The 20,694-nt window shown below is 42.3% G+C and overlaps 1 protein-coding gene across 3 annotated transcripts in view; it reads left to right on the forward strand.

Moving 5' to 3' along the window:
* Positions 1-10,495, forward strand: part of ABCA9 (ATP binding cassette subfamily A member 9) — a 111,383-nt gene extending 100,888 nt beyond the window's left edge. For all 3 annotated transcript variants that reach the window (XM_079798043.1, XM_079798044.1, XM_079798045.1), the window contains 9 exons: positions 74-165; positions 1,672-1,832; positions 2,320-2,395; positions 2,475-2,569; positions 5,369-5,488; positions 5,674-5,814; positions 7,481-7,560; positions 9,405-9,460; positions 9,593-10,495. In XM_079798043.1, coding sequence (XP_079654169.1) covers positions 74-165; positions 1,672-1,832; positions 2,320-2,395; positions 2,475-2,569; positions 5,369-5,488; positions 5,674-5,814; positions 7,481-7,560; positions 9,405-9,460; positions 9,593-9,691 — 920 coding nt within the window. In that variant the 3' untranslated portion in view covers positions 9,692-10,495. The remainder of the gene's footprint in view (positions 1-73; positions 166-1,671; positions 1,833-2,319; positions 2,396-2,474; positions 2,570-5,368; positions 5,489-5,673; positions 5,815-7,480; positions 7,561-9,404; positions 9,461-9,592) is intronic.
* The last annotated feature ends 10,199 nt before the right edge of the window (positions 10,496-20,694 follow it).

Here is a 20,694-nt window from a genome sequence, read left to right on the forward strand (position 1 = left end):
CTTCAGACTATGTTTTATTCTTAATTTTATTATTAAAATAAATTTGTATTAAATGTGACCCCTTTTTTTCCAGGTGAGGTTTTAGGATTACTAGGACACAATGGAGCTGGTAAAAGTACATCCATTAAAGTGATAACTGGAGACACCAAACCAACTGCTGGACAGGTAGGTGAACCACATGGAAAATATGTTACCTAGTGGTGCTCGAAATAAATTTGATAAGATGTCAAATATTATACACAGCCAAATCTCACTCATTCATTAGATGAATGAAGTGATTAATGTGGCTTAAAACACATTACAAATTATCACATTAATTCACAACCAAACTAATCACTGAAAGGGAATAATTATTCATGCCTGTAAAGGCAATTAGTGGGAATGTCTAATCTCAGAATGCATTCAAATTCTATTTATACTACCATAAAACACTTGGATTTGCACTTTCAATGAGCACTGTCCTCCCAATATAAATTAAAATGCGTGTTTTGTTTAAACAACTTTATTTAGTCCTTTAAAAGTGCTTAGTTACTGTAACACATATTTTGGTAGAAATACACTATCTTGGGGGAGTGTTTTCAAGGAATGAATTATCGATGAGATTCAACTGCATAGAAGGCCAGGCAAACAGAAAAAGAGCTGAATTTATCAAAGAAACAACATGAGTTACAGAGAAAAGTAAAATTCTATAGCAGGAGATAGGTGACCTTCAGAACTCCTTTGAAAAGTATGTCAGGGGTAAGGGGAGTGGAGAACAGAATCCTAAGGCAGAGGTCTGTGCACCTCCACCATGGGAAAGGGGCTGGTGGGCACGCCCACCCAGGGAAGACCACCAAGACCGTGATTGGCAGGTGTCCCAGGAAAGAGGAAGGAGGAAACATATTCACAGTCGCTCTGACGCTGAGGTGAGAGAAGGGGTTGGTGAAGGGTGCCTCTGGGTGATGTTGATGGCTCAGGGAGTGCTTAGTTCAGATGAGAGCACCACCTTGAAATAAAATCAATATTTTATTTCTTCTTAAACATGGGCCCAAAAAGAGGTAACCATTCATTGAGATCTTGGAATGAAGTATTTCTAAAGGTTACGTGAGATCTGAATTATAAAGCCAACAACCATGTGGGTGACAGGAAATCAGCTTGAATCAGATCAGCCAGTGTGATCTTTATAAAATGTCATTGTCCTGCTTAAACACTTTCAGCGACCTCCCACTGCTCTGTGCCTGGGAGGAAACCTCTCCTTGCTGGTCAGGAGCCGATTCCCACGTCCCTCCTGTCACATCTCCCTCTTCTCGCCTGGACCCCTCGGCTCCAGGTCCCCTGCTTTTGCCTGGGGTCTGAGAGCACATTGAGCATCATCCCTCCACAGGGCTTTGCTCTACCCCAAACTCCTGGCCCTTTCCAGGGCAGGCGCCCTGTCCCCCTTCTGCTGCAATGGTTCCTCAGCAGGCAGGCTTTCTCAGATCGGCCCACCTAAGGTCACTTGCCCTGAGTATCTGTTTGTTGCCATGAATTTACACTCTGACAACCTTCCTCCAACCAAAATGGTTGCAGGTGATTTGACTCAATGAGATCGGAGACTTTCTCTAGGTTTTCTAGGTTTGCAAGGAGAAAGATGTCATGGGAACTCAGGAGCAATGCAGGTCACAGGGTCTGAGAGTGAAGTTTTCTCTGCAGGTGCTACTAAAAGGCAGCAGCGAAGGGGACCCTCTGGGGTTCCTGGGGTACTGTCCTCAGGAGAACGGGCTGTGGCCCAACCTGACAGTGAGGGAGCACCTGGACGTGTTCGCTGCGGTGAAAGGGCTGAGGAAAGCGGATGCCACAGTCACCATCACACGGTACCGGGGGGCGGGGGGGGGTGGGGGTGGGGGGAGAGGACTCACCTGTCGCTACCTGGGAGGTCCAGGAATTCAGTTGGACTGACAGCCTTCACCGGAAACTCAAGACTTCCCAGGAGACTGTCAACACGGACCCAGACCGCAATGGGGAGATAACTGATTTCCCCGATTTTAACATATTATTTTATTTTCTCATCTAAAATATGGAAAGGAAAAAGTATGCTTTGGTAAATTTATCAAAAATACCAGAATTTAAGTGTAAACTATCATAGGACAGAAATTTGCATGTCATAAAATGCACTTCTTTTCAAAGGAAAACTAATTAAGGGGGGCACGGGGGTGTCAAACCAGGCCATTGTAACGTGGCCCAGCGTCTATTTCAGAACCCCATCTCCGAGCTCTGTCCCCACCCTGCTCCTGCGTGGCTCGCTCTCCCACCAAGTGTCCTGGTTGTCAGAAGCCTGGAGCCCCATTGTGTTTGCTTCAGGTTGGTGGACGCACTCAAGCTGCAGGAGGAGCTGAAGCGCCCCGTGAAGGCCTTATCAGAGGGAATCAAGAGAAAGGTAGGGGCGGGGCTGGGGTTACCCCAGGAGGCCCACAGATCCCAGATCCCTGCCAGATGCGCCCTTCCTCTCCTTCCAGCTGTGCTTCGCGCTGAGCATCCTGGGAAACCCATCGGTGGTGCTGCTGGACGAGCCGTCCACGGGCATGGACCCCGCGGGGCAGCAGCAGATGTGGTGAGGGGCGCCGCCCGGTCGGGGCCAGTGTGGACGCCTGGCAGGGAATCTGTGAAGTGTTTAACTCCTGTGAACATTGTCCCTTAAGCTGTTTTGTTTTTTCCTTTTCATCAAGTTTTTAACGTGTGAAATCTGAATTCTGTCGGGGACATATACAAACTTACATCAGTTTCTTAGGTCAAAGTTTTGGCTACTTACTTTTTTTTTTTTTAATATATTTATATTGATTTCAGAGAGGAAGGGAGAGATAGAGAGATAAACAAACAAGAATGATGAGCCAGAATCACTGATCGGCTGCCTCCTGCACACCCCACACTGGGGATGGAGCCCCCAAACCAACCATATGTCCTGGTTCATAGGTCAACCCTCAACCACTGAGCCATGCCGGTTGGGCATGGCTACTCACTTTTAAATTCACAGTTCTGAGCAGCTGAGCCAGCTCTCTGTACCCAAAGAGACGAGTTCACTATCACTAATTCCATCATAATATTTATCACATTCTATTGCCAGTTTTTAGTTTATTTTAGAATATTTATTTTAGAATATTTAGAATATTAAAAAATAAATATTTAGAATATTTAGAATATTAAAACATTCTAATATTTATTTAGAATTTTAGTTTATTTTAGAATATTTAGAATATTTAGTTTATTTTAGAATATTTATCACATTCTATTACCAGGAATTAGTTTTACTGTCTCCATTAGATTGGGGTTCCGTGAGAGCAGAGATGTTCATGCTCACTCTTCCTTGAAGTACCCAATTCTTTGCTAAATGAGTAATGAACAATAGATCTATTCAAATAGTATGTATTTATCCATAATTATTAAGCATTCATCTCTAAATATTCTACAATCTGATTTTATCCATAATTATTAAGCATTCATCTCTAAATATTCTACAATCTGATTTTATCCATAATTATTAAGCATTCATCTCTAAATATTCTACAATCTGATTTTAAACCCTCAAATTTAAACAGGAAACTCATCCAATGTTTTGACTTAGTTTCTGCAAAATCGTTTATAAAATGTGTAGCTTTGGACCATTTATTATAAAAAGCTGGTACTCGTATACATAACTGATAAGAACATTTTTCATCATATATGAGCACTTTTTTTTAGCTTGGCCTTCTAGTGAACCTTCAGCTTCATTGAAGGGACTGTCTGGGGGGTTAAGAGCATAATTCATCAATGAGCCTCTCTTATCTTTCCTTTATTGGCAGGAGGGCTTACCCCTATGTGAATCCTGCTTCCCATTTTTGTTATGTTGGGTTAAAACCCCCGTGTAATAGCCACCACTGAAGGCAGATTTCAGTAGACTATGAAAGTGTTGTTTGACTTGAGGCTCCACATGCTTCGTGGCTTCCAAAACACAATGGCCTGGCCCGGTAGGCGTAGCTCAATGATCGACCATCAACTTATGAACTAGGCCAGTGGTCAGCAAACTCATTAGTCAGAAGAGCCAAATATCAACAGTACAACGATTGAAATTTTTTTTGAGAGTCGAAAACCGACTTCTGCGCATGGGCCACGAAGTTTCAATCGCATTGTACGTGCGTGCCTGCACATGGTATTTTGTGGAAGAGCCACACTCAAGGGGCCAAAGAGCCGCATGTGGCTCGCGAGCCGTGGCTTGCCGACCTCTGAACTAGGAGGTTACAGTTCGATTCCCTGTGGGGGCACATGCCTGGATAGCAGGCTCAATCCCTGGTGTGGGGCATGCAGGAGGCAGCTGATCAATGATTCTCTCTCATCATTGATGTTTCTATCTCTCTCTACCTCTCCCTTCCTCTCTGAAATCAAGAAAAACATATTAAACACACACACACACACACACACACACACACACCCCAGACTGCAAATCCTGCAGCAACAATGGTTGGTCCAACTGCCATCCCTATAGCAGCTGTAGCTCCAGCTCAATTCCCCTGTTTCCCCTGCCTCCCGGAGAGCTTAGTTCATCCCAGCCCAGAGGCCAGGGCCACCAACTCCACACCTCTTCAGAGGCAAGGCGGCCACCCCTCCTGTACACTGTCTCTTAATACAAAATAAAAACAACCCTGAATATTGTTCATATAGCCAATACTTTTCAAAAACATCTTACTATTTCTCATTAAAGGAAAAATAATCATGGTCAGGGCCCAAACATACTCACTCTGAGTACAGGCAGTCCTCGGGTTACGTCAGACTCAACGTATATCGTTTTGTGGTTACATCGCCACCTCCCATTTATTTATTTAAAAAAAAATAAAAAGTTCCGTCATTTAGACATATATACATATGTGCTTTATATTTTTTATTTACCACAAGTAAAGGTCAGGAATTGTTATCTTTCTTTTAAATTAGTTTTACTGTTTCACTTCACTACTACTGTGTATGTGCTCCATGTGAGTGATGGAGGTGCTTATGTAGGTGGGTTCCAACTTATGGCGAAAATCTCCGACTTATCTCTCTCTACCTCTCCCTTCCTCTCTGAAATCAAGAAAAACATATTAAATACACACACACACAAACACACACACACACACCAGACTGCAAATCCTACAGCAACAATGGTTGGTCCAACTGCCATCCCCATAAGTGGGTTCCAACTTATGGCGAAAATAACCGGAGGACCTACTGTATTGTAATTGCTCAATCCATCTTTTAGGAATCTATGGTGTATCTGTGTGACACAATAAGACACAATCACTTCTCGTGAGAATGGTAATTCTCATTAGGATTCACAGGTGGGGCAGAGATCAGGGTTCTGGATGTTGTTGTGCATGTTTCCCATGCATCTTTTCTTTCCATTCAGGCAGGCGATCCGGGCCAGCTTTAACAACACCGAGAGGGGCGCCCTCCTGACCACCCATTACATGGCCGAGGCAGAGGCCCTGTGTGACCGTGTGGCCATCATGGTGGCCGGGAGGTTGAGGTGGGTGTCCGCCCAAGCCCACACTTGACCACCAGGTGCATGGCTGGCAGTTTGTCGGTGGGCAGAGAGGTCACTGTGAAAAACTGGGACCACCTGGCCAGGGCCTGATGGCCAAGTTCTGAGATAGCGCTAGCAGCAAATCCCAAGTCTCAAGCATTGCCTCCTCCTCCTCCCCCTCCCTCCAGATGTATCGGTTCCATCCAGCACCTGAAGAGCAAATTTGGCAAGGATTACCTGCTGGAGATGAAGGTGAAGACCCTCGCCCACGTGGAGCCCCTCCACAGCGAAATCCTGAGGCTTTTCCCCCAGGCTGCTCGGCAGGAAAGGTAAGGATGGTGGCTGGCTTTGATCTGCTATCAGATGTCAGTTTTTCCTTGTCAGGTTCATAAAGCTGTGGTCATTCAAGTCCACATTTAGCCCAAAAGGAAACCTCAAAGAAAGAAATGATTTATTGGGCACTGCAGAAAATCAACTAGAGAAGAGCTGATGTTGGGTGTTATGGTCCTACTATGTACCAGGTATTGTCCTGTTCTTGGGTTATCTTATTTAATCCTCACGGAGACTTTCTAAAGTAGAATCTGCTGTTCCAGTGAAAAAGGAGATGATTACAAAAATGCATTGTAAAAGTCTGGCCTTTATAAGGACCTTAATCCATGAAAATTGGTAGATTGGTTAGGTCACATGATAGCTAATAAGTAGCAAAACTGGGATGTAAAACTGTTTCATTTCAAATCTATTAATATTTCCAACTTTATATAGAGTCTGGTCATGGAACAAACCTCATTAAACTAATACACTAAAAAAAATACAAAGATTGACATTAGGGTCATTTTTTTAACAACTACAATTTAACTGCAGAAGACAGATAATTTAGCAGTTGGGGAAAAGTAGTAAAGAGAAACAAGTCATAATGACAAGACCAGAAAATATGTTTCTACATTGGAGTATACTGTATATATAAAGTCAATGTTATAACTCACCGTGCAGCCCAGGACTAAATAGAAATATGTCATAGGAGTCAGGAATGAGCAAAATGGATGAGAAAGGTTGCTCCATAAATATGTGAAATAGCATCTTTAGGAAATGAAATCTGAATCTTCCTGGTTTTCAAATGATGGAAAGACAAATTTATCTGAGAAACAAATTATTTTCAAAATGGTGGCTGGACATTATTTGGAGCTTGAATTCCTGGAGATTTCTGGTTTCCTAATCAGAGACTCAGTTTTGGTCTCCTGTGTTAGGAAAGCAGTTTGAGTAGAAAGGGGAAGGTAGGAAAGGTAGAAATGCTCTGGAGAATAGACTTAGATTTCTGCCTGAGCTGGAAGCTTGAAGAAACTGCATGGTGTCAGGGCCCAGTTGGAGGACGAAGCCGAGGAGTAAGTGTTGACCTAGAAAGTGAGGTGGGCCCTAGGCAGTTTGACTCAGTGGATAGAGCACCAGCCCGGGTTCGATTCCAGTCAAGAGCACGTATTTCAGTTGCAGGTTGCAGGCTCCATCCCCGTCCCTGGTCGGGGCCTATGCAGGAGGCCACCAATCGATGTGTCTCTCTTACATCGATGTTTCTCTCTGTCTGTCTCTCCCTTTCCCATCCACTCTTTCTAAAAATCAATGGAAAAATATCCCCTGGTGTGGATTAACAAACAAACAACAACAACAAAAAAAAAAGTGAGGTGGAAGGTGACTTTGGTAAATCTGGAAATTTCATTTGCATTGTACCTACTCATCTCCATCAGAGGGGCCACAGGCACTAACCTTTCTGTCTGACTCCGATCCCCGGTAGTCCTTGTGAACTGCCTTTGTGTGTGTGTGTGTGTGTGTGTGTGTGTGTGTGTGTGTGTGTGTGTGTGAACTGCCTCTTTTTAGTATGATTCACCCTCTGCTTTTCGCCTACCCCAAACCACACTTACAAAAATAAAGGCCAGAGAGAAGTCTGAGCCAGTTCACGTCCATCACGGGTGGTATCAGCATCTCTCTCTCCTCTTTGCCTCCCAGGTACTCGTCTCTCATGGTCTACAAGTTGCCGGTGGAAGATGTGCGACCTTTAGCACAAGCTTTCTTCAAATTAGAGAAGGGTAAGAGTGATAGGCTTTGAAATAAGAGCCTGAAAGCAGATAATTTCAAGTCACAAAATAATCCATCTCCATGGAAAACATGAAATGTGATATAATGTGATAAATTCAAAAGTTAAAATTTCAAATTGAATTTTAGGAGCACAATATCAAGGAAGTACAGGCATTCTCTGTGCGTTTGTGGGGGTGGGGAAATGGGACTGATTTTTACTCTTCTGGTTTTATTCCATATCTTTTTGTGTATATATATTGGTATAAGTCAAAACTCAATCATAGATGCATTTAAGAACAATACTGTCAAAAAAAAAAGAAGAAGAATATTGTCTTTTGGAATATTGGTGCTTACATGTTTAAAACTAAATTTTATGTGGACTTGCATATTATTGTTTTGCCTTGGACTCTATATTAAGAAACTTACCTCTTGTCTGGTCACTAAGATGATCTTGTGTCTGTTGTGCTATAAAACTGACCACACTGCATCGGTCATCACCAGGCTCATGTGGTCCTTGCCATCTGAGCCCATTAACTCTGCGACTCTGCTCTGTGCTAGCTGGACCTCCCTCTCCATCCATATTCTTTCATTGTCACTGCCCAGGGATATCTTCGCTTGCTTGTCACCTTCCCTGAGGAAGAGATTCGAGTCTCCTGGTTCTAGAAGACTCTTCTTCCTCCTGTTAATAGCATCCATGGTCACAGTGATGCCTCTTCTTTCTATTCTCTGAGCTGAGCACCCCAGCATTCTGAGCATCCTCAGACTGACACTGTGGCCAGTACTAGCCTGGTATCTCTGGTGGTATATTTCCAATCTGGTACTGTTGGTGGCATATTTCCAGCCTGCTGGGCTCTTATTGGAGCTCTAACTACCCTTCCCAGTCCATTTTAGTCAAGGAGAAGGTTTTCTACTTGGTTTGGGTCAAGCAAGCTGCAAGGACAGTAAGAGGTCCATGAGGATTACCTGCTTCTGAGAAAACCACAGGCATCTTTCTCTATAATCTTCTGATGCAACCCTTTTCCAAAGGTGTCTGCCTTCCACCTCTTCCTGTGCTAGATGTGCAAAACCCCAGGTTCACCTACAGGAAAGGAGGCCTTCTCAGCACCGTTTCCTCCCTTAAGTAGACATCTCAGAATCTGTGCAACATAGCACCTTTTCTCCAAACCTATGTGAATGCAATGCAATGCATTTTAGCTGAAGGCTGTACTTAAACCATCCTAACGGTTCTTGTCTTCACCTTTTCATTTAATATTTTTTTAAAAATTGTTATTTGTATTCTGTGCTGACTTCTAAGGCCATCCTATCTAATAATAGAGTAACATGTAAATTACCATCACTCCGCTACGCCCACGATTGGGCGGCAGGAGGCTGGGGGGCGGGACTCGGGGTGGCCTATCAGGCCATTGAGAGGCACGGATCCACTGCCACTGAGGGGGGCTACCCTGCTGTTGAGAGGCGCAGGGGGCGGGACTCCCGTCCCCTGCGCCTCTCAACGGCCAGATCCGCGGCCGCTGAGGGGGCCTGCTGCAGACACCCAGCTGTGCCTCTCAACAGCAGGGTAGCCAGGTGTCCGCGGCAGCGCCTCTCAACAGCAGGGTAGCCCCCCTCAGCGGCCGCAGACCATCAAAAGTGAGGGAGCTGGGTGCCTGTCCGCTCAGGCACCAGGCCTTTCAGAAGCCTCCGCCGAGCCGGAGGCTTCTGAAAGGTCTGGTGCACCAGCGGACAGGCACCCAGCTCCACCGCGAAAGCGAAAGCGTGTAGGGGACCCTACACGTGCATGATTCAATCATGCACTGGGCCTCTAGTCTGGATATAAAAACATATAAACCCCTAACATCCATCCATCCTTGTGCAGTTAAACAGAGCTTCGACCTGGAGGACTACAGCCTGTCACAGTCCACCCTGGAGCAGGTGGGTCAGTTTTAGTGATCTTACATCATCCATGGAATTTAACTGTACAATATGTACATACTATTTTCACTCTCTTGGAGCTACAGGAAACAGTATGACATCCCTGTCTCTCTACTTATCATCCCCTTTTAGGTCTTCCTGGAGCTCTCCAAGGAGCAGGAGCTGGAGAATTTTGATGATGAACTTCAACCCTCCATGAAGCGGAAGCTCCTCCCACAGGAAGAGCCTTGAAGCCCCAAGTACTTTCTGTTTCCATTCAAGCCTGTGGTTGTTTTTGAAGACATTTATTTTGATAGCATCAATGTTTGTATCTAGAACCTATATTGTGAACACTGACATGGTTTTTGGTGTGGTGGCGAGGAGGAGTGAGCACTGGCAAATGCAGTGACAACAGGGACAGAAGCGCCTGATGGAGCCCACCTCCCGGTCCCAGCCTACATGTGTCTACAGGTCACCCTAACCCCATTTTTCTGTCTAATGCTGAATAAATAAATTTACATTTCTGAATATGATATACAAATTTTATTTAATATTTTTATAAAAAACTTAAAATCCTTTTTTTGCTAACCTAAACTGAGAAATCCATATATTTACTCTTCAGCAAGTATGATCCTTTATAAAGCTAATATTTTAATAATAATTTAACTGAGCATGTCAAAAAGTATTATACTTATTGAAAAATATTTTAATACATATTTTATGGCTTAAAATATGAAAACATCATTCATTGGTCATAAAATCTGATATCAATATATTTGATAACATTTCCACTGGTAACACTATATCAGTCATACAGACATAGTCTGGAAAACTGAAAACTTGCTATTAGGAATGTATTATACTTTTTTATTTTTATAAACCAACAGAGTCCAATTTTTATTGTATTTTTAAATCTTTGCTAAAGATGCTTGTATTGTAACTGATCTTTTATGGACATCTGCCACTTCATCTCAGAAAGTTGATAAATGTAATAGGTCCAATGACCAAGTTGGTGGAAAATATAAAATAAATATCATATATATAATTTTGAAATGTCTTCTATTTCATGTGTCTTTTCTCTACTCTTGGGCCTCCAATTTACGAGTTCATTGCAATCCAATGGAAAATGATTTCTAATACAAGAGCAAGTTTGCTGCTTTAATCAATGTGCTACCAAAATCTAAATGAAGAAGACACCACACCATGATTAAGGGAGTAAAAAGTGGTGGCAAGCAGAGCCATTTTCTAGAAAAATCTTCTCAAACTACCAGGTGTGATGACCATGCATAAAATGTATGATTTTCTGAGTGGAGATGATTCTCTGAGCTTTCTACCAGTGCTTTTATGTCTTTTCTTCCCTTTCAGAAAATTCTTAGCATCCCAGAAAATTCTTCTCTGGAGAGCTCCCCTCCCAAACTTTCTTCCCAGGTTCTTATGTGAGTTCAGTTTATTCATCTTGTGCTAGGAAGAAAAAAAATGAATGGAACTCAGTTCCTACCTTCAGTGAATGCTGCCATGTGGCACAGTGACTTAGAGCGTGCCCTAAATTTAATCTTGGATCTGCCATCTACTATCTCTGCAGACCTTGTTTACTCATCTGTAAAATGGAGATCTTGATCTCCTTACCCACAGTAGAGGGTTACCATGACAACCAATAGAGACAAAGGCAACAACAACACCAAACTGCTTCCTGGCTGTTACCAGTGCTCAGGGACTCAAAGAAGCTCCACCATGTCCTGACCAGCTCCCATCTGGTTCCTATCCCCTCACTTCTCAAGGACACATCGAAATGAACCTGTTTCCACCTCATTCCCCAAGGGCCAGAGGAAGTATCTGGAAACAGTACACTGAACAGACTTTTTTTTAATGGAGGATTTCACATTGTAACCCAAAGAAATCACACAAACTAGGTCAGTGGGAGAGATATCCTGGGACAAGGAGAGTTTTAGCACTGAAGTACCTTTTTGTTTAATCCATGGATTCAACCAGCCTCGGTATCACATACAACCATGTCTTTGGAGAAATGAAAATGACAACTGTATCATACCTGAGATTAAGTTTTCACCTGCTCTTGGGCAAAGAAAAGCTTGCCCAAATCTTCATGCAGCTTCATTGGGACCAAAGTCTGGTGTTGGCTTCAAATGATGTATCTGGGGGGGGGGGGAGGGGCTAAAAAAATGAATACTATTTCTCCCACCTTTTAAGTTCTTCTAGCTGGACTAGTAATCAAATTAGCAGTGACAGATTAACAGGAGAAAGTCAAATTTTAATACATGGGCATGGGGAATTCACATATGCATGAAAATCCCAAAGACAGGAGGCAACATTGGGTATATATGTCATTTTGGACAAAGGAGAAAAGGGGGAGAATGAGCTATTCAGTTTCAGAAGTGATAATGGGGGGTTTACAGATAGTTGAGGAAGAGTGGAACACACTTGGCAGGCAAATTCTTGCCAGGCAACTCAGAAACAATGGGATGTGGGTATCTAGCTAATAGACCCTGCCTGAAGCTTCCCCAAATGCACCCTTAATTCAAATTAGGCTAACATGAACATCCTCAGACTTCCTTTCTGAAGCAGGTTTTTCTATCTGAATCTCTTAGGGAGCAAAGGAGGAAGGGTCAACATTTTTCTGAGTCTTTTGTTTCTTAATCAACAGCTTAAAATCAGTATTTAAAAAAAACAACACCTCAAAACATTTTGTCCCCTACAACTACAAAGGAAATCCATTATCATGAATCTGGTGCCACACAGAGGATGATAAACTTTGAAATGTTTCATGATCAGATGGAAGTTGTTGACATTTCTGAGGCCAATGAGAAAACCTTGAACTACTAGTAAAAGAACAGATGAACTGAAGAGTTTACCCTTAAACATATCACAGCCACTTATATTTATAGACCACAGAAGACAGGAAACATATTGCCGTGCAAAAGATCATTCTTTCTGCTCCTTATGACCAGTCTTACTCTATCCATCCATTTTTAAATCATCATCTCACTTCTATTCCATAATGTTCTTTTAGCCTCCTTTGTTTTGCCTTTTCTCTGGAGGTCATACCAAATTGTATTCAAGGGAAATAGTCAATTAAAGTAAATTGGTTGGCCCAGCCATGGTGGCTCAGTGGTTGAGTGTCAACCTGTGAACCAGAAGGTCATGTTTCGATTCCCCGTTGGAGCATGTGCCCGGGTTGTGGGCTCGATCCCCAGTGGGGGTCATGCAGGAGGCAACTGATCAATGATTCTCGCTCATCATTGATATTTCCAGCTCTCTCCCTTCCTCTCTGAAATCAATAAAAATATTTTAAAATGGTACCGTCTCCTCTCTTTCATTTCAGACCACCCCCGAATGTGAAGAGAAAGGTGGTGGAGGGGGGAGGGGGGGTGCGGAAATACACAAGACTTAAACGAAATAGTGATTCTGAAGTTGCGATCGTAACCTTTGGGAGCCTGGATGATTTAAGTCTTGGTTTGGGGATTGAAAGGTCTCTTGTATCCAGGTTCTAAGTAGGCTGAAGCTGCTCTGCTGCTATCAGAGACTCATGAGAACTAAGCATAAAGCCTGCGAGTGATTCTTATTACCTTGGTTATTTGAAGTCTGATGCCCTGGACTTGTTGGGGTGGTCTGAAATGAAAGAGAGGAGACGGTACCATTTTATTTATTTTTAAAATATATTATTATTTATTTCAGAGAGGAAGCGGGGAGAGAGAGATAGAAACATCAATAATGAGAGTCATTGATTGGCTGCCTCCTGCACACCTCCCACTGGGATCAAGCCCACAGCCAGTCATGTACCCTGACTGGAAATTGAATCATGACCACCCGGTGCATAAGTCAACACTCAACCACTGAGGAACACTGATTGGGCACCATTTTAAGCTTCTAGCCTGTACAATACTGGAAAGCTCATGGAAGGAGGGTGGAATAAACGTTGGAATCTAATCTTTCAAATGCAACAAAACTTTCAAATATCTCCAACCCTGACCTTTCCCTTGAGCTCTGCTCATATATCCAACCACTTGCTTAATTTCTCCATTTGAATGTCTGACTCAAATCTCAAACAAAAGGTGTGCAAAATAGAACGCTTAATAGATTTCCCTTTGCCTTTTCCTTCTCAGTAAATAGCAACATCCAGTTGCCAACCCAGGAGCCACCCTTGGTTTCTCTCTTCCCTTCTTCCCTTCAGCTGATCCAATGGTACTGTTGACCCTACCTCCAAACTGTACCCCAAATCCATCCACCTCTTTACATCTCCTGTTACCACCATAGTTTGAATGTTCTCATCCAGATTTCTGCATTGGCCTCCACACTATTTTCCCTGCATCCAATCTTGCACTCTGTACTTTATTTTCCATGCAGCGGCCACAAATCATACCATGTCACTGTTACTGAACCCAACTTTGTGTGCCCAACATTTCAAAAAACCAAAACTCAAAACATCGAAGTTTGGAGTAAGGGAAGGTTTATTGGTCAAGAAGGTGCCAACTGAAAAGATGGAAGACCTAACGGTGACTCAAATCCATATTGCTCTCTGGGCTAAGTTAAAGGGTTTTGAGGAACTAGGGGTACACAGAAGTACTGGTTGGACAGGTTTTAATTGGAAGACCTTGGAACTTGGCCATTTATGGTAAAATGCATCAGCACTGGTCCTGGACAATAGACTCTTTGCTTCTGAAAAGGTGTCGGTGTTCAAGATCCAGTTATGTCTCAATCTGTGGTTCTCTCTGTTTGTGTGTGCGTGATATGGGACTTCGGTTCCCGGTGCAGCTAGAGATCAAAGTTCTCTATTTTGCACATGCTTCACTTGCATAACTCACCATTTTGGTCTGTTGTCTCTAAAAAGCAACTCAGTATCTTATTAAACAGGATAAGACTATTCTCAGCTGGTTATGTGGTTACATCACCACATCCCTTTTAAAATCCACCATTGCACTAAAATAAAAGTTTACAGATCCTTCTATGATATGGCCTCTGCCCACTTCTCTGAGACTCCAGCCACATGGGCCTTTTATCAGTTCCTTAAAAACACCAAGATTGTTCCACTCACAGGGCCTTGCATCTGCTTTTCCTTCTGCCAAAAACCTTCTTCTCCTGGACATCTGCATACTTGGCTCTTGATTACCTTTCAGGTCTCAGTCAGCTCAGTTGTCTCCTCTTCAAAAATATCACCCTGACCACCAAACCTAAAGCCGCTCCCAGTCACTCTCACTATTTGCTTTGCTTTATTATTCTTAAGTTATCTGGCTTATTTATTTATTTGTGGATAAACTGTATGCCCCACCCCCTCCATTTAAAGATAACCTTCACAGTGTTGGGATCTTATCTTTCTCATTCTTTTCCCATGGCCTGGAACAGTACTTGTCCTATAGTAAGCAATCACTAAATAATTATTAAATTAATAAACTACCTAAACACAACCTCTGTTTCTCTCTGTTCTAGCACTTATTACTATCAAATATAGTCATCTGTCACTAAAGTTTTTTCTTCATTGGACTTTTCAACGTGTTGAAGAGAAAAAAAATAATTTTACCTCCACCCTTCTAGGTTCTTGGCTAAGATCCCCCCATCCCATAATAAAAATATTAATAGAAGAAACACAAACAGAAGTTTGATAACATGTATACAAGGGAGATACCCAGGAAAACTGAGAAACTCCCCCAAATGGCTCAAGCCATCACTTTAAAAACAATCTCTAGCCCAGCCAGCATAGCTCAGTATTTGAGCATTGACTTATAAACAAGGATGTCACAGTTCGATTTCTGGTTGGGGCACATGCCCGGGTTGTGGGCTTGATCCCCAGTGTGGGATGTACAGGAGGCAGCCGATCAATGATTCTCTCTTTGATGTTTCTATCTCTCTCTTCCTCTCCCTAAAGGATGAGCAAGTCTTCAAGGGGAAGAATGGAAAGCAGGTGAAATGGTAGGGAGTCTTGAACTGGCTTTTCCAGTTCACATTCCAATGTGGAGAATACCAAGATCAATAAACTACAAGATAATTATTTGACCTGCCTGGGAAATTGAAGGAGGAAATTGAAGAAGGAGACCAAAAACATTCTCAGAGCCACTTTTTTCAGACCTGTGCCTTTTGACCATTTTTTATGTAGTGGCCATGGCCATGGTTTTGGCCATTCAATATACTTCAATGGACTTGTTGCAAAATGCAAACCACAACTGCCGGGCATTTAGCTACAGCTGTCTAAGAAATGACACATCCAGTTTGTGCTTGTCGTGAACCTTGTGGGTTCCTTTCCAAATAGCCACTTCCTTTGTTGTCCCTGAAGAGGGATTGTGAGTAGCTTCAGAACAAATATAGGGAGATTGCTATTTCTATGTGAACACAAATATCTAAGACTCTATGCTGCATTTCTACTCCAAAAAAAAAAAAAAAAGGAAATTATGAAGAAACTATACCCTACAGCTCAGAAAGTTGAAGAGCCTGGCTTCCTTAAGAAATCCCAGCAGGGCAGAAAGATGTTGGCCAAGAACACAGAGCAGGAGGCAAAGGGCTCTGGGAAGAGAGGGTTGGTGCCAAGGGACTCTGAGCTACAGAGGGGGGGAGCTACTCTGCTTCCATTTGGGAAGGTAATAAAATCTTGCCAGAACTCTAGATGGATGAATGTTTGAGGTGTTTGAATACTGCCCTAGCCTGTCTGGCTCAGTGGATAGAGCATCAGCCTGCACAGGTGTTTTTTAATCTGGAGATTCCTGGTGGGAGCCAGGCAGCAGCAAGAGTCGGCGGACACATACCCCTCTGTTTTCCTGAATGACCTTGAACCAAAATGCTGTCGTTCATAGGAAAAGAACCTGGATCGAGATAGCAAATGACGCTGATACTTTTGACCTATTCTCTCAGTCCTCTTTCTGTAGAGATAAGCCAGCTTATCTCTAAAATGACCCAGGGATAAGGACATACATAGCTTTGTGCCACCACCAGAAACTCAAGAAGGGTCCCACTCACAAAGCAAACCCTCAAAAAATGTTTTGTGGATCATGTAATAGAATTGCTTGAATTAATGGAAGTCCAATCTGGCAGCTGTAGAAGGCTTTTTCCTAAAGATACTGGGGAACTCACAGAAACACTGAAAAAGTTAACACCTCATTTCAGAAAGTGGTCAGGCACCAGAAGAAGTGAGGCAATAGGAAAACACAGCCAACCTCACAACTCAGAGACAATCTGATTTGGGCCACACCACCAACACCACTACTGCAAGATCATTGATGCCACCAGCAATGGTCACAGCCACTGACTTCCCAATGCTGTCACTGCTGCTGGACTTCCAGCACTACCATCATGAAGACTGTCTCTGCCATCCCTTCACCTTCACCTCACTTCCCCTGGGTTCAACGACTCCAGCTGGAGCATCCTACTGGATGGGCTGAGAGAGAAGTTTGGTCCATTGGCTTCCACTGTGAACAGCCAAATTCTGCCCTCCACCAAGGCTTAAACTTTATGGACTACTCAACTTAGTGTTTGAAAGAATCATACTGTATCTAAGAAAGATTGCATGAGGGTTTTAAAAAATGGCTTGCTTTAAGCAAGTAAAGCTTCAGGGAATAGAAAAGACTGAGTCATCATAGGAGGAATCCCTTAAAAGACAAAGAGTGACAGGAGGGAACATTGGGAAGATCAGCAGCTGTGGAAGTATGAGAGGAGGAAGATCACTCAGTGACGCTCTAAAAAAATCAGATTTATCACAGGATTTTCTTGTTCTATTCTTTGTTGTGTGTTTATTATCATTATTTTTGTCACTACTCCAAGATATCCATACTCTTGATAGTTGTCAATTATCTATTTTAAATTTAAATATTTTAAATATTTGGACTTCATAGGAGATTTACTTCCATACCCAAATAAGATATTCTGGAACACCCCCTCCCTCCCCCAAAAAATTGCTAATCATAGACTCTAAATCTCAAAAAACTTTCTAGTTGAATGTCTATGTTTATGTCTATGTCTATGCCTACATCTATCTATATCTATTGTGATGGAAAGAAGAATGAAATCATATCAGTGGTTGATTCCTTAGGTTAATTGATAGTTTCCAACATGATGGCCAAAGGACTCGGTGAAGAGTTGGTTACATCTACTTTGTTGTGGTTGTAAACAACTTTGTTGGTTGCTATAGAAGCATCCCAAAGATTTCAAATAATTTCCTGTATGCTGACAAGATTGACTGCCACTTGGTTCCAGTCCTGAGCCACTCTTTAATGACACAGTGAAAACAGAATGAACACTCTCCAGAATCACCAAAAATTATATTGCATTCCAACTTCCTATGTAAGCTTTCCCCTGGGGCTTTTCCCTCTTCTCTCAAACTTGCAGTGTCTGTTTATTTTTTGAGCCAAACACTGAGCACTTGCTTCAATGAGGGATGTGCTACAACTTGGATAGTTTGCCACACAAACCTATTCAAGATCAAGAGGAGAAGACAAAATTTCACAGATTTGGGATTAAGTCAGAGAGACTAATAAAAGAATGTCTTTACTATACTGTTGGCTTTAAACTTACAAACTGGGAAACTCAATAGTCATGTCATTAAGAATGGAGTATAGCCCTAGCTGGTTTGGCTCAGTGGATAGAGTGCTGAGCTGCGGACTGAAGGGTCCCAGATTTGATTCCAGTCAAGGGCACATGACCAAGTTGGGGCTCAATCCCCAGTAGGGCGTGCAGGAGGCAGCCAATCAATGATTCTCTCTCATCATTGATGTTTCTATCTCTCTCTCCCTCTCCTAAATAAATATATATATATATATATATATATATATATATATATATATATATGCCAAAACTGCTTTGGTTCAGTGGATAGAGCGTCAGCCTACGGACTGAAAGGTCCCAGGTTCGATTCCGGTCAAGGGCGTGTACCTTGGTTGCGGGCACATCCCCAGTAGGAGGTGTGCAGGAGGCAGCTGATCGATGTTTCTCTCTCATCTCATCAATGTTTCTAACTCTCTATCCCTCTCCCTTCCTCTCTGTAAAAAATCAATAAAATATATTTTTTTAAAAAAAAAGAATGGAGTATAACTTCATTTGTGCTTCTACAAAGTCAGAAAAACAGACTCCGATCTGAACCTATTTATCTTTTATGAATGCTGGAAGGAAAACACACCATCTGGGTTCTTACGTAAATTAGCCTTTTTAAAAAATAAAAAGTGCCCCTTGTTCTTTGGCTTGTTCTTGAGACTTTGGCGCAAAGTGAATCCAGTTTTCACCACCCAGTCCTGAGATGACTTGAAGAGCTCTTCCCACGCTCACTCAAGGTTGTGCTTACACAGAAGGACAATGGAGCCCCATGCTGCCTACTTGGTTACCCCAATTGTTCAGTAAAGTCCTTGTATAAAACAACATGCCATTCTTTCTCTGGTGTGTCTTGTACAAATAGGTAGGAGAGAATGGAAAGAGTCTGATGCTCAGTTTCCTTGTTATTTGCCATCTCGATCTTCAATGGAAGACTTCTCGTTCAAGATAAATACATTCTTCCCTCTCACTCCAAATCCTCAGAGGTTTGAAAGATGAAAAAACAAAGGTATAATGAGTGTGTGTGGGAAAAATAGAAAGAGAATTGGTTGACCATAGACTGTGAAGAATTCCTGAAGAAATGAAAGCTACCAAGAACACATTGGAAAAAAAAGGAAACATTATCCAAAATGGGGATCAGAGAGGGCTGTAAGAAAAGGGGGGAGTGATGTAGAACACCACACTCAGCAGGGGTGGATACTGGGAGCAATGAGGCCCAAGACCAAATTAGAGGTGGTGTTTTGGAAAGGTTGACTCTGTACAACACCCTCCATTTGGGCCAGCGATGTTCATGCTACATGGCTGGGGAATGTTAGAGAAAAGAGGGCAATGGTGATTCAACAGGACTGAGGTGGAGGGATATATTAGGACTAAACCAGCATTTCCAAGAGTCCTGAATACATCTCCCTGCAAGCTTTTCACCACATGCGTTATTTCATTAAATGAAGCGACATCTGTTCTCCATCGTAGCAGGTTGTTTGTGCTACATGAGTATAAATTCTCCCCTGCTGAAGTCATTAAGCTATGTCATTCATTCTTCTCTCTTGTGATTCTCTTTCCTTTACTAAATTGGGTCTGATTTATCCAAGGCTGTTGGGATCATCAGGAATGTTTCAGCCTTGAATTCTCTGAAAAGCAGCTCATGACATATCACTTCCTGACCTGGGCATGTCAACTTGGCATGCTACCGATCTTTGCCTGTCAGGATCTCTGGCTCTGGTACCCCCAACGCCTTCTACTCCAAAGTCCAATCACTGGAATTCCCATTCCTGGAATTCTTCATGCGTAAAGGACTCAAGAAGTACAAGGGTACAGATTTCAGCGTAATACGTACCTATTGGGGTTATATAGATAGGTAAGAAATGAGCTAGGAAGACCCAGTAGTATGGTATTTCCTACCAACTCTGGCAATGAATATGATTTGAAAGCTGTTTGAACTAAAAAAAAAAAAAAAAATTCCCTTATATGTGACATAGTATTTTGATCCAATACAGTTACTTTGGTTGTATTCGATTATGATATTGGAAAAATAGATTAGAATGAAAGCAGCCTGGAGTTCATAATAAACATAATCTATACCGCCACATAATTATACAAAAATAATTTTAATAGCTTTTCCTAATAATTTTAACAGGTTTTTTCCTGATGACATGACCATGGATCCTGATCAAAGGGGAATTAGTTTCTGAGATTGGAGCTGCAAGAGGTAAATTGTGAGTATTTTTTTAATTGTCAACTCTGGTGGGGGTTTTTTATTGGTATTTTTTTAATTTAACTTTATTGTTGAAAGTATTACATACTTTTTTCCCCATTGACCCCTTCCACCCACACCCGTCCCTCCCAAGCCTTCACCACATTATTATCTGTGTCCATGGGCTATCCATATATGCATATAAGTTCCCCTGTTACTCACTCCCCCCCTACCCACACCCACTCTCACCTTCCCTCTGAAATTCGTCAGTCTGTTCCATGCTTCTATGTCTCTGGATCTATTTTTGTTCATCAGTTTTATTATGTTCATTACATTCCACATATGAGTGAGATCATGCGATACTTATCATTCTCTGACAGGCTTATTTCGCTTAGCATAATAATCTCCAGGTCCATCCATGCTGTTGCCAATGGTAAGAGTTCCTTCTTTTTACCGCTGTGTAAGTCTCCTTTTGTGGATGTTGTTACATGCGATCTCATTTAAATACAATTTTATAATTCTCAACCTAAATTCAAAGAAGTGAATT

Source organism: Cnephaeus nilssonii (assembly GCF_951640355.1).
Source record: "Cnephaeus nilssonii genome assembly, chromosome: 19".
NCBI classification, from domain to species: domain Eukaryota; kingdom Metazoa; phylum Chordata; class Mammalia; order Chiroptera; family Vespertilionidae; genus Cnephaeus; species Cnephaeus nilssonii.